The 13,654-nt window shown below is 44.9% G+C and overlaps 1 protein-coding gene across 7 annotated transcripts in view; it reads left to right on the top strand.

Annotated features, from left to right (window-relative positions):
- Positions 1 to 13,654, top strand: part of ANKS1A (ankyrin repeat and sterile alpha motif domain containing 1A) — a 98,624-nt gene that overhangs the window by 25,440 nt on the left and 59,530 nt on the right. For 5 of the 7 annotated variants that reach the window (XM_063453067.1, XM_063453057.1, XM_063453059.1 and 2 more), the window contains exon 4: positions 13,173 to 13,226. The exons of the other annotated variants lie outside the window; for them this stretch is intronic. In XM_063453067.1, the coding sequence (XP_063309137.1) occupies positions 13,173 to 13,226 (54 nt within the window). The remainder of the gene's footprint in view (positions 1 to 13,172; positions 13,227 to 13,654) is intronic. 7 annotated transcript variants of the gene reach the window in all.

Below are 13,654 nucleotides of genomic sequence, written 5' to 3'. Positions count from 1 at the left end.
TATCATGTTTGTCTCTCAGAGCCCTAGTGCCCTTTTAAACAAGCCTAAGGCACTATAGTTTGCCTATCCTATTATTAGGAAAAGTTGGGGTTAATCAGTTTTTCAGATTGTTTTTGATTATTTTGCATTTTACTTGTATCAGACCTTTTTTTTTTTTTTTTTTACTGTACTGTTACAGAGGACCCATGCAGAAATTTCTAGTGAACAGTCACTTACTGACACTAATTCTTGATGCCCACTGTTACAAACGCTCCTTACCCCGGACGTTTGTCATGAACTCCTGGAGGAGCCTGCTAGCTAGCCTCCTGCCCAAAGACTATGGGCCACATACATAGACCCTGTTCGGGAGTTAAATCTCCCAAGTCTCCATTAGCAGCTTTCCCTGGGTGCCCCTGGTTCGGCACTTTCCCTTTATTCAAATGGAACTGAACACTAGCTCCCTGGTGGACATTCGCATGAAGAAACACACGAATTGTCCTCGGCGGTACTTAGCCGCGAATGTTAATGAATTGTTTTCGGCATTAGGTGAACGTGCGGCTCCTGGACAACTTTGTCCTGGGTTTTGAATGACTTTGAAATCTGCCAGGAGAGCCTTTTTTGGAGGGAAGGTGTCTGTGACTAAGGGGAACAAACGCTACCCGAGACCCATGTGGAGCGTCACGTATTGTGGCCACCGGAGCTCCCTAAAGTTGACCAGCCAAAGCACCAACACCCTGGAACTGTTTGGGGCATAGGACCATGTGTGCAGCCAGTCAGAACTTTGACACTGTAGCGTTTCCTCTACACTGCATGGATCTGAGCACTATTTGGAGAACTTGGGTGCTCAGATCAGGGCTATTTAAGGATGTAATTTGTGTAGGGTTAATATATATTTTTATGATGTTTTGGGGCATTTTTATGTTTTATGCTTAGTTATTCTGACTCAGAAATTCATGGGCATGTTGTGAGAGTATTCTGGGCGTGTTTTACTGTATCCTTGCTGTGTGTATATAAGTTGGCAATCTGGCCATAATACCCTTCATCAAGTCTAGGCTAACGTTTGGGTATGCCTGAGTTTTAATCACTGCTTCACTTGGGATTTGGGAGAACTACAGCAGATATACTCTGAGGGGATCCATTACACCCACCATCGCAGACTGATAAGTCTGGGGAGGGAGGAGCTTGGCTTGGTGTCCATTTATTGTATACCCTGGCTAACTTATATGTAATATATATATATATATATATTATACATACAGCTTTTATGCAAAGGAATATTGCTTTCAAGCTAAATTATATATATTTTTTTCACAGTGCATCTAACCACTTTTTTAAGTTTTTTATATCCTGCTCTGGAGAATATATTATAATTGAATTGCCACCTAGAAATTTTGTTATGGACATGCTTAAACAAACAATCTCATTTTATTTTTACAAATACATTTAGCTTGGCCACTAGAGTGACTGCCCAGGTATTCTTATAACACATTATGTTCTTAATATCATTATAGTAGTTTTTATTTATATAATGTTTATTTTTTATTTTTTTTAAACGTGCATAGCAATTACTGAACAAAAAAAAAAAGGTAGTGGATAGCTATCACATTTTGGATGAAAGTAACATCCTATGATGAGAGGGAAAAGCTATCAGCTGTGCAAAATATACCTGTAGCTTTACGTTAGCCCATGTTAATAAATGAGTGAAAACAAAAGTTCATGACAAGACAGGACACTTATGTTTTGAACTAGCACTTTATACCAGCTATTGTACTTTAAAATACATTATTTTTGTTTTTTGCTTTTGTTTGTTTTTTTATGAGATGGCACTACTCATTAGACTATGGCAAACCTGACTTATTTATGCATTTTCAATGCACCATATAATTCACAGGCTTTCTTTCAGATAGAAATATATTTGTTTACCCTGGTATCCGTTTCTACAGTAATTGTGAATAGCTTTAAGAGGATCTGTCACTTCTTTGGCAAACCATTTTATAAAACTTTGAAGCCCACCTATAAGTAGTTATACTGTCTGATGTGATGCCCAGTTTTCTTTTAAATGCATATTAAGGATATAGCAATTGCCATAATGGTCATGCTTTCCGGTTTGTTTTCCATCTGTCCTAACATTTCTCTGTCCATCAAAATTAAATTTGAGTTCATTTAGGATGTTAAAGGACCACTGTAGTGCCAGGAAAACACACTAGTTTTCCTGGCACTATAGTGCCCTGAGGGTGCCCCCACCTTCAGGGTCCCCCTCCCACCGGGCTCTAGGGTGTGGAAGGGGTTAAATTTACCTCTTTCTCAAGCGCCGGGCGGGGAGCTCTCCGCCTCCTTCTCCTCCTCCTCCTCGGCTGAATGCGCATGCGCAGCAAGAGCCGCCCGCACATTCAGCCAGTCTCATAGGAAAGAATTTACAATGCTTTCCCATGGATGCTGGCGTCTTCTCACTGTGATTTTCATTAAGCTGAAGTGGTCTGGGTGCCTATAGTGGTCCTTTAAGCTTCTCAAAATGTAGACTCTCTCCAGTGACTATCGCTTTGGCCATTACAAGTGTTGTGTATTTTGCCTACATGTGTTTTCATCCATGCAAGGTAGTACTGAGGCCATCTCCTTCTTTTATCCCAAATTTCTGGGATGATAGTACTTTTAATCAAGAGGCCATTCCCACGTTCTACAACAATCCCTGTACTCTTGACTAATAGATATTTCATAATGTAGATGTTAAACATTACTATCTGGAAAGAAGTAAACCTTCCATAATTTGAAACATCTCGTTTATTATTTTTAATCTGGGGAAAAACTAAAAAACATTTATATCTTCCCTATTATTGGAGCTTGAGCAATGGATACATCATGTGTGGCAGGAATAGAAGCATCATCTGAGCTGATATGCAGTGAATCCACTTAGACTTAAATTCATAATGTCATGAAATAGTTCTTACTTGACATCCAACCCTGTGAAGAAAGTTCATTTGGGCAAAAGCTGCTGTCAGCAGTAATGGATCCATGCAGAACCGATCCACCCTTGTTATAGTTGTCATTCTACATCCCAGTCATGAGAACTGACACTGCCCATATGAAATAACAAAATGTGTACTTTATGTAATTTTCATTGGGATCAGCACTAGTTGCTAACTAGTAACTAGATATCGCTGACCGATACTAGCTAGTAAAACAATGTAACTGGAACAATATCGCTAGTATGAAATCAAAGCGTGGTGGCTAATCTTAGAGAAATAAAGTATATACAAGTTGCAGCATCATCCCTTATCCAAAAATGCCACCCACTGCTCTAAGCTGTCCCGATGCGCGTTTCGCCGAAAACGGGCTCTTCCCTGCAAGATTAGCCACCACGCTTTGATTTCATACTAGCGATAGCGATCAAGTTACATTGTTTTACTAGCTAGTATCAGTCAGCGATATCTAGTTACTAGTTGGCAACAGCTAGCTATTTAGGCGAGGGGAAACGGGTCTGACTCTTTTATATTTTGTTATTGGGTGTTGGGGATTGGAGACTTTGGGAGTTTAGATTTTTAGTAAGGGTGCACATGTAGGCACTTCAGAGGATTTTACAGACTACTAGTGTTAGCATTTTATTGACTAGCATTTTCTAGTCAATACTCCTCCCTTCTCCTTATTTGTAGCACCGATAGCTATGATACTTTTAATATATTTGTTTTAACATTTGTTAATTTAAAGGTTATGTTTTAATTTATTCTATGATCTATTTATGGGTTGCACTTGTACATGGAAGGTATGAGTTATCTACCTCTGATCCTTTCTTTCCCTTCACTCTCTTATATATTTCAATAAGGGGTTACCTGACACACACTCCCTACCTACACTAAAATTTAAATTATTGTATCCATTTTTTATGATCTCAGCTAAGCCGATGTGAGGATTTTGTGCATGCGCAGCAAATGTGCCAATCCACATTTCCTCGAAGAGATGCATTAAATTAATGAATCTCTAAGAGGAACATTCAGTGCCTCCATGCAGAGCTTGGAGACACTGAACGTGGGTGCTGCATATGGTGCCGCAGTGACCCAGGACACTCTAGTGTTCGTCTGAGTGACTGTCACTAGAGGTGTTACTATGCAGCAATGTAAACAGAAAAGGCAGTGTTTACACTGAAAAGCCTGCATGGACAGGCTATAGACACCAAGCTGTAGTGGTTCTGGTGACTATAGTGTCCTTTTAAGAATTGCATTTCTTTTTAGCTGGCTCCTAGATTACAAACAAATTAGTTAAGCCCCAATGTAGATAATTGAGTTAACACGGTCAGTAACATGCGCAGAGGTATAGTATATAAATATACAGAATAACGATTGGCATATAGTGAATAACTGCACACTTTAATTAAAAAAAGATAAGGATAAACATGAAAGCAGAAACAATCGAGCAATGCCAATGACAGTATCACATGAAAAATCAGTTCACATTGCATGAAGTAATTGTAACGGCCTGCGGGTACTCCGACAGAGTACCTCCATTACTTATCTGCTTCCTAGGCTATTTTCAGGCCATCCGGTATCACCTTGCTGAGTTCAAGTACTTGGTGTCATTAGGAGAGCTCAGATGCCCATCTCTAAGTAATCTGGGCAGCATTCAGAAGTGAAATGTAGTGAGTGATTATTGCCTTAACCCCACACTGAGTCAATACTACACGTAGGGGTTAAACAGATTTGACTCTATTGCAGCTGTGCAGAGCTATGTATACCAGCAGAGAATTATTAGCATACAATACTGTAATTAACAATACATACAGTCAGGGCCAGATTACGAGCCCAGTGGGCCTGGTGCTGACAATTATGATGGGCCTATTTACAGAATCTTATCGACCAAAAACACTAAAACAATTATACCTCTCAAGCATCATGTATCTGATGGAGATGGTGCTGGAGGGAAACTCAAAGGATGCAGCTATACGAAAACACATACTCTATGCTAATCTCTCTCTAATTTATGCTTTCATCTTTCAAGTAAATCCATACCACCTAACAGCAGTATCCAGTAAAGCAGGAAGTCAATGGTCAGGGTAAAAAAATTGTGTGCAACTGGCGCGAATCACGTGACCAGACGTGCCAAAAGGGGTGAACATTCCCAAAAAGGGCGCATGTTTGTCCAATGAATTGGAAGGCCAGCCTGGCATGAATGCATGTCAGGCTGCCTGCCAATCATGCAGGCTGTCCAACTAAGGGTATATTGTGCAGACAGCACCCTGAACTTGACAAATGCATCAAATGATGTGCCTACTCCAAGTTTTCTAAGGACTGTCCGCTAGCACTCACATGTCCACTTGTCTCCTTACCTTCTTAATAGCAGGCCGAAGTTCCTGGTATATAGTCTGGGACAGAGAAAAGGGTGTATGTAGTGAGTGTAGAAGAAAGGGGACATGCCACAGTGTTAGAGAGACCAAAGTCACTTGGTGCATTATCTAAACTAATTTTGTCAGCCAGTCCACACAAGTTTTGTTCCCATGTATTCCTCTTAAGCTTCCAAACTTAAAGGGACACTATAGTCACCAGAACAACTACAGCTTACTGTATTTGTTCTGGTAAGTAGAATCATTCCCTCCAGGCTTTTTGCAGTAAACACTGTCTTTTCAGAGAAAATAACTCTGATGACCACTTCTTGGATGGCTGCTATAGGTGCTTCCTGGGGCAGTACTGCCTAGTGTGCAGCACAGCACACTGCACTCATACACCCACACACCCACTGCACTCATACACCCACACACCCACTGCACTCATACACACACACACACCCACTGCACTCATACACACACACACCCACTGCACTCATACACACACACACCCACTGCACTCATACACACACACACGCACTGTACTCATACACCCACACACACGCACTGCACTCATACACACACACACACCCACTGCACTCATAAACACACCCACTGCACTCATACACACACCCACTGCACTCATACACACACCCACTGCACTCATACACACACACACACACACTGCACTCATACACACACACACACACTGCACTCATACACACACACACCCACTGCACTCATACACACACACACCCACTGCACTCATACACACACACACCCACTGCACTCATACACACACACACGCACTGTACTCATACACCCACACACACGCACTGCACTCATACACACACACACCCACTGCACTCATACACACACCCACTGCACTCATACACACACCCACTGCACTCATACACACACCCACTGCACTCATACACACACCCACTGCACTCATACACACACCCACTGCACTCATACACACACCCACTGCACTCATACACACACACACACACACTGCACTCATACACACACACACACACACTGCACTCATACACACACACACACACTGCACTCATACACACACACACTGCACTCATACACACACACACCCACTGCACTCATACACACACACACCCACTGCACTCATACACACACACACCCACTGCACTCATACACCCACTGCACTCATACACCCACTGCACTCATACACCCACTGCACTCATACACCCACTGCACTCATACACCCACTGCACTCATACACCCACTGCACTCATACACCCACTGCACTCATACACCCACTGCACTCATACACCCACTGCACTCATACACCCACTGCACTCATACACCCACTGCACTCATACACCCACTGCACTCATACACCCACTGCACTCATACACCCACTGCACTCATACACCCACTGCACTCATACACCCACTGCACTCATACACACACACACCCACTGCACTCATACACACACACACACCCACTGCACTCATACACACACACACACACCCACTGCACTCATACACACACACACACACACACCCACTGCACTCATACACACACACACACACCCACCCACTGCACTCATACACACACACACACACCCACCCACTGCACTCATACACACACACACACACACCCACCCACTGCACTCATACACACACACACACACCCACCCACTGCACTCATACACACACACACACACACACACACACACCCACTGCACTCATACACACACACACACCCACTGCACTCATACACACACACACCCACTGCACTCATACACACACACACCCACTGCACTCATACACACACACACCCACTGCACTCATACACACACACACCCACTGCACTCATACACACACACACCCACTGCACTCACACACACACACACACCCACTGCACTCATACACACACACACACACACACACACACCCACTGCACTCATACACACACACACACACACACACACACCCACTGCACTCATACACACACACACACACACACACACACCCACTGCACTCATACACACACACACACACACCCACTGCACTCATACACACACACACACACCCACTGCACTCATACACACACACACACACACACACCCACTGCACTCATACACACACACCCACTGCCCTCATACACACACACACACACACCCACTGCACTCATACACACACACCCACTGCCCTCATACACACACACACACACACACACACCCACTGCACTCATACACACACACACACACCCACTGCACTCATACACACACACACACACCCACTACACTCATACACACACACACCCACTGCACTCATACACACACCCACCCACCGCACTCATACACACACACACACCCACCCACTGCACTCATACACACACACACACCCACCCACTGCACTCATACACACACACACACACCCACTGCACTCATACACACACACACACACACACCCACTGCACTCATACACACACACACACACACACCCACTGCACTCATACACACACACACACACCCACTGCACTCATACACACACACCCACTGCACTCATACACACACAAACAAACACACACCCACTGCACTCATACACACACACACACCCACTGCACTCATACACACACACACACACACCCACTGCACTCATACACTGTAACGGATCGCCTGGCACCCCGACTGAGTACCTCCGTTAATGGATGCTCCTAGTGCTTCCTGAGGACTCCAAGCACTCTGGCAGACACCACAATCACCGAATCCGAGAAACCTTTTAAATTCTCCCAAGCATATGAATGCTGTAGACCATTGAATAGGAACCATACGAATAGGCTTGTACTCCTAGCAGTCAACTGGAACAGCATGCAATAAATCCTTCCCCCCAATAATGAGACGACACATCACTTTGAGGGTAAAACAGGAACTCTGGACTGGCTCATCCAGCCTGGCTTTTATTTCCAACTCACACATACAGGCCACACCCAGGGGGAGGCATAAAAGAACCAATGACATAGATGTTACCTCCCACACATCCCCTCCCCTTAGTGTGACACATAATCCCATTATGCATACAGTGTAAAATATACTTTTACACAACTTTCATAACTTTAAAACCATACATCACATTCACATAAAAATACATATCCACAATCAATCCATTCAGGGGAACAACATATTAAAAAATGGCATGAATCCGACCAGGGGTTCAAAAGTTACTAAAAGTATATTTTGTTCCTTTCTGGCTGGCAGAAAAACATCCCCACAATGCACCCTGGTTTCCTCCCTTCTGCCCTGGAGTTAATTGGAGAAGTAATCCAATTACCCAGGACTAAAGGCAGACTCCATTAACCACATGGTTGCAAAACAACATAAAACACTTTAAAATACATAAAGTCACATTTACACATAACACACAGACATTTCACCTATCCCCAGATAGCTGGGATCTGCACGCACAAAACTACCGAATAGCGCGCAGATCCTACTCACACAGTACAATTGCCATGGAGCTAAAGTCTTTCCCATAGTCTTTCATTATATGAATAGGCTCCATGGTATGGCTATCTGGGGTATCACATTCCCATAAAGTCTGGTCCATAGTCCAAAGGCAAGAGGCGGGCAATCAGCCCCCTCCAAGGACACGTGGCGAGGTCGGTTTCGCCACACTTCTCCCCTTTACCCCCCAGACTAACAGGGTACTTGACCTCCTGCCGGTCAGTGCCCTTGTTAGTCCAGCAGCCCACCCACAAGACAGAAACAGCAGAGCAGCCCACCCACAATAAACAGTTACTACACCTGGGTGAGGGAAAATCTTGTCCAGGTTCAGGTGCCTCACCACGGCTGTGTGGGGGACTGGTAGGCTGCCTTGGTAGGTTGCTGAGGGGGCAGAGACCAGCGGTACTCTGTCCTGTTGCCAGCACTACCACGGGAGTAGTCTGGTTGGAGCCTGGTTGCTGGAGACCGACTGTCTCCCCTTTAAATACACCGCTCTGCTGCTGGAGACCGACTGTCTCCCCTTGAGTTACACCGCTCTGCTGCTGGAGACCGACTGTCTCCCCTTGAGTTACACAGCTCTGCTGCTGGAGACCGACTGTCTCCCCTTTAGTTACACAGCTCTGCTGCTGGAGACAGACTGTCTCCCCTTTAAATACACCGCTCTGCTGCTGGAGACCGACTGTCTCCCCTTGAGTTACACCGCTCTGCTGCTGGAGACCGACTGTCTCCCCTTGAGTTACACAACTCTGCTGCTGGAGACCGACTGTCTCCCCTTTAGTTACACAGCTCTGCTGCTGGAGACAGACTGTCTCCCCTTTGGCTAAACAGCCCTGTTGTGGGGGGGCAGGACCGACCGTCCCTACCCCCTGTGCTGGAAGTGCAGAGACCACGGTCCCATCTGCACAGGTGTGGGGCTTACAGTCTCCCCCTGGTACATTAAGCTGCCGCTGGGGAGAGGTGGTAACCAGCTCCTCTCCCATTAGAACACTCTGCCGCTGGGGAATGGAGACTGGGCTCTCTATTCCCTGTACATTAATGATCCGCCGCTGGGGAGAGGTGGTAACAATCTCCTCTCCCATGCATACTTCCCGTCTCTGCAGAGGGAGACCGACTGTCTCTCCTCCCAGCACAGAGTCCTGCTGTGGGGGAAAGGGGGATGGGCTCTCTATTCCCTGCTGGATACTCTGCCGCTGGGGAATGGAGACCGGGCTCCCAATTCCCAACAAATCACACTGCCGCTGGGGAGGGAGGACGGCTCCTTCAGCTCCCTGTAACTTGGGCGCAGAGACCACGGTCCCATCTGCGCTGGTGTGGGGCTTACGGTCTCCCCTTGGTGGGTTAGGCTGCCGCTGGAGATAGGGTGTAACAAGCTCCTCTCTCTGAACTGTAACCTGCCGCTGGGGATCTGGGCCGACTGCCCAGCATCCCTGTAGGGCCAGTAGAGAGACCTCGATCCCATCTCCACCTGCCATCTGTGGGTCTCTCCAGGACCAGTCTATGAGGTCTGGTTCTGCTTGTCGGGTAGGTTGGAGCTGCACGAAGCTGAGCAGGTGTTGGTAGTCCTGCTCCAGCTCCCACTCCCTTGTTACCAGGTGGGTCATGTCTTTGCTCACCTCGCATTCGTCAGCCCAGACATACATGCCCATCCGGTAGTCGTAGATGTCCCAAAACCTAGACCCCTCCGTGCTGCCAAGATCAATGTCGTCCTCCAAGGCATCCCATAATAAACCCGGGCCATCATAATCATCCCCCTCCGGTAAGTCGTGCTCGGCCGTCCAGGGGGTAAGTCGAATGGTATGCCACCAGAGGGCCTGGTATGCGTTGTCTAGCCAGATCTCTCGCCATACCAGGGTCTCTAGTCTTGTCACCCACTCATCCAGGGGCTGCTCTCCCAATAGATACATGCGCATCGCCACACGCTTCTGTAGCCGCTGCTCATCACTGGGGAGACTCTCACCTCGCCGCCACTGGGCGTCTTCCAGGGCATCATACCAGACTTCCTTTCTGTCTGCATCCCTGTAGTCCGCGGCCGCCTCCTCCTCCTCATCATGGAACGCTGTCCAAAAACTAGCTGATTCCATCCTGCTGTAGCCAGGGGCGCTGTACGGATACTAGCGTTGCCCTCAATTTGTAATTCCAAACGTTACCAGTGTCTCTGAGCTGCTTCTCCTCGCACTAGGATGCCATCCCACCGCTTGCCACCAATGTAACGGACCGTTTCACTTACAAGAGGATAAAACCCAGTTTAGGCGATAATCCCCTTTCCAGATGCACAGGCAGCTACTGCAAACACCATTCTCCCGACTGGAACCACACGAACACTGGAACAGCTGAACAAGAAAAGCAGACATCGGCTTACATTCTTGGCAGTCAGCTTACAATCCCATTCCCCCAAAGACCGAGACGACACATCGCTTTGAGGGTTAAGCAAGAACTCTGGACTGGCTCATCCAGCCTGGCTTTTATTTCCAACTCACACATACAGGCCACACCCAGGGGGAGGCATAAAAGAACCAATGACATAGATGTTACCTCCCACACATCCCCTCCCCTTAGTGTGACACATAATCCCATTATGCATACAGTGTAAAATATACTTTTACACAACTTTCATAACTTTAAAACCATACATCACATTCACATAAAAATACATATCCACAATCAATCCATTCAGGGGAACAACATATTAAAAAATGGCATGAATCCGACCAGGGGTTCAAAAGTTACTAAAAGTATATTTTGTTCCTTTCTGGCTGGCAGAAAAACATCCCCACAATGCACCCTGGTTTCCTCCCTTCTGCCCTGGAGTTAATTGGAGAAGTAATCCAATTACCCAGGACTAAAGGCAGACTCCATTAACCACATGGTTGCAAAACAACATAAAACACTTTAAAATACATAAAGTCACATTTACACATAACACACAGACATTTCACCTATCCCCAGATAGCTGGGATCTGCACGCACAAAACTACCGAATAGCGCGCAGATCCTACTCACACAGTACAATTGCCATGGAGCTAAAGTCTTTCCCATAGTCTTTCATTATATGAATAGGCTCCATGGTATGGCTATCTGGGGTATCACATTCCCATAAAGTCTGGTCCATAGTCCAAAGGCAAGAGGCGGGCAATCAGCCCCCTCCAAGGACACGTGGCGAGGTCGGTTTCGCCACATACACACACACCCCCACTGCACTCATACACACACACACACACACACCCACTGCACTCATACACACACACACACACACACACCCACCCACTGCACTCATACACACACACACACACACACACACACACCCACCCACTGCACTCATACACACACACACACACACACACACCCACCCACTGCACTCATACACACACACACACACACACCCACTGCACTCATACACACACACACCCACCCACTGCACTCATACACACACACCCACCCACTGCACTCATACACACACACCCACCCACTGCACTCATTATATATACACACTGTAAATAAATATTCAATTAATATAATTTTTATAGGATCTAATTTTATTTAGAAATTTACCAGTAGCTGCTGCATTTCCCACCCTAGTCTTATACTCGAGTCAATAAGTTTTCCCAGTTTTTTCGGGTAAAATTAGGGGCCTCGGTTTATATTCGGGCCGGCTTATACTCGAGTATATACGGCGTATGTATGTATATGTATGTATATATATATGTGTATATATATATATATATATATATATAATATATATATACCGTATATACTCGATCATAAGCCGACCCGCATATATATATATATATATATCCTCTACAATAATCCACACGAACCTTATTTGGGCAGAATGAAACTTTTTCGGACTTGTATCTAGAAGGGAAATCTCCAGGAAAACTTGAATATAGAGGGTGCATAAAAAAGTTGGTACTGTTTTGCTTTTTAAAGTGTTGCATAACTTAATTTATAAATATTTAAAATAAAGTTTTAAAGTTTCACATTTGCAAGAAACGTTAACGGTCTGTGGCTTCTGCAGTGAAGTCTGCATAGACCAGCAAATGTTCTTATGAACTTATTCAAATGACAACACAGTGCAATTTTATGCAGTTTAGACTTTAACCATAAGAAATTCTTCTAGTTCTTGGCTGGTTTTGTGATCTGCTTGAACAAACTGTATATTGCTGCACTGGCATAAGATGTTCTCTTATTAGGGCTTAATATCTGTAGTCCAATGCTCTACTAGCCAGGCCTTACAAGTTACTAATTTCCCTCCGCTACATCCATAACAATAGAGTAAATCACACTGCCTGCTTTATTTTTTTTTTTTTTTTTTTTTTTCGTTTTCAGTCCCCTTTCATCTTTTGCTTTCACTATTTTATCCCATTTTTTGTTTTTGTTTCCACTCCTGTTTTATAGAATTTACCAGAGGTGAAAAAGTACGGCCCCTTCCATCCTTATGTGAATGCTAAGGTGTGTACGTACCATCATCATCATCTGATATGTGTGATTAAAATGCCTCACCCATAATGTTTGAAATAGTTTTTCTTTTTAACACAATTGTTTTGCTTACTTCCATTTTAATACCTATTCAATCTTTGATCATGTTTAAATGGCACTCTTTTCATTCTGCTACCATACGTCCTGCTTCCTTTTGTACTGCTTATTCTCAATCCCATACGTTTAGTGTAATAATTTTATTTCCAATTTTCTCTTTATTTTGCCCATTCTTTAAACTTGAAATATGTTATTGCTAGTATCTTTTTGTTAAAACTTTTTTTTATATGGTATACGGCTTTAAATCTTTTTAATCTGCGCTTTTCAACATGTGCTTCTTATAGCAAATCACACCTCCAAACTAATTGTGTATTTGTCATAAAATCTACGTTGTCACCAGTGTG

The sequence above is a fragment of the Pelobates fuscus genome, chromosome 1 (genome assembly GCF_036172605.1).
Source record: "Pelobates fuscus isolate aPelFus1 chromosome 1, aPelFus1.pri, whole genome shotgun sequence".
In the NCBI taxonomy this organism is placed as follows: domain Eukaryota; kingdom Metazoa; phylum Chordata; class Amphibia; order Anura; family Pelobatidae; genus Pelobates; species Pelobates fuscus.
The sequence above is the reverse complement of the archived record's forward strand: the minus strand, read 5'-3'. Positions and strand labels throughout refer to the sequence as shown.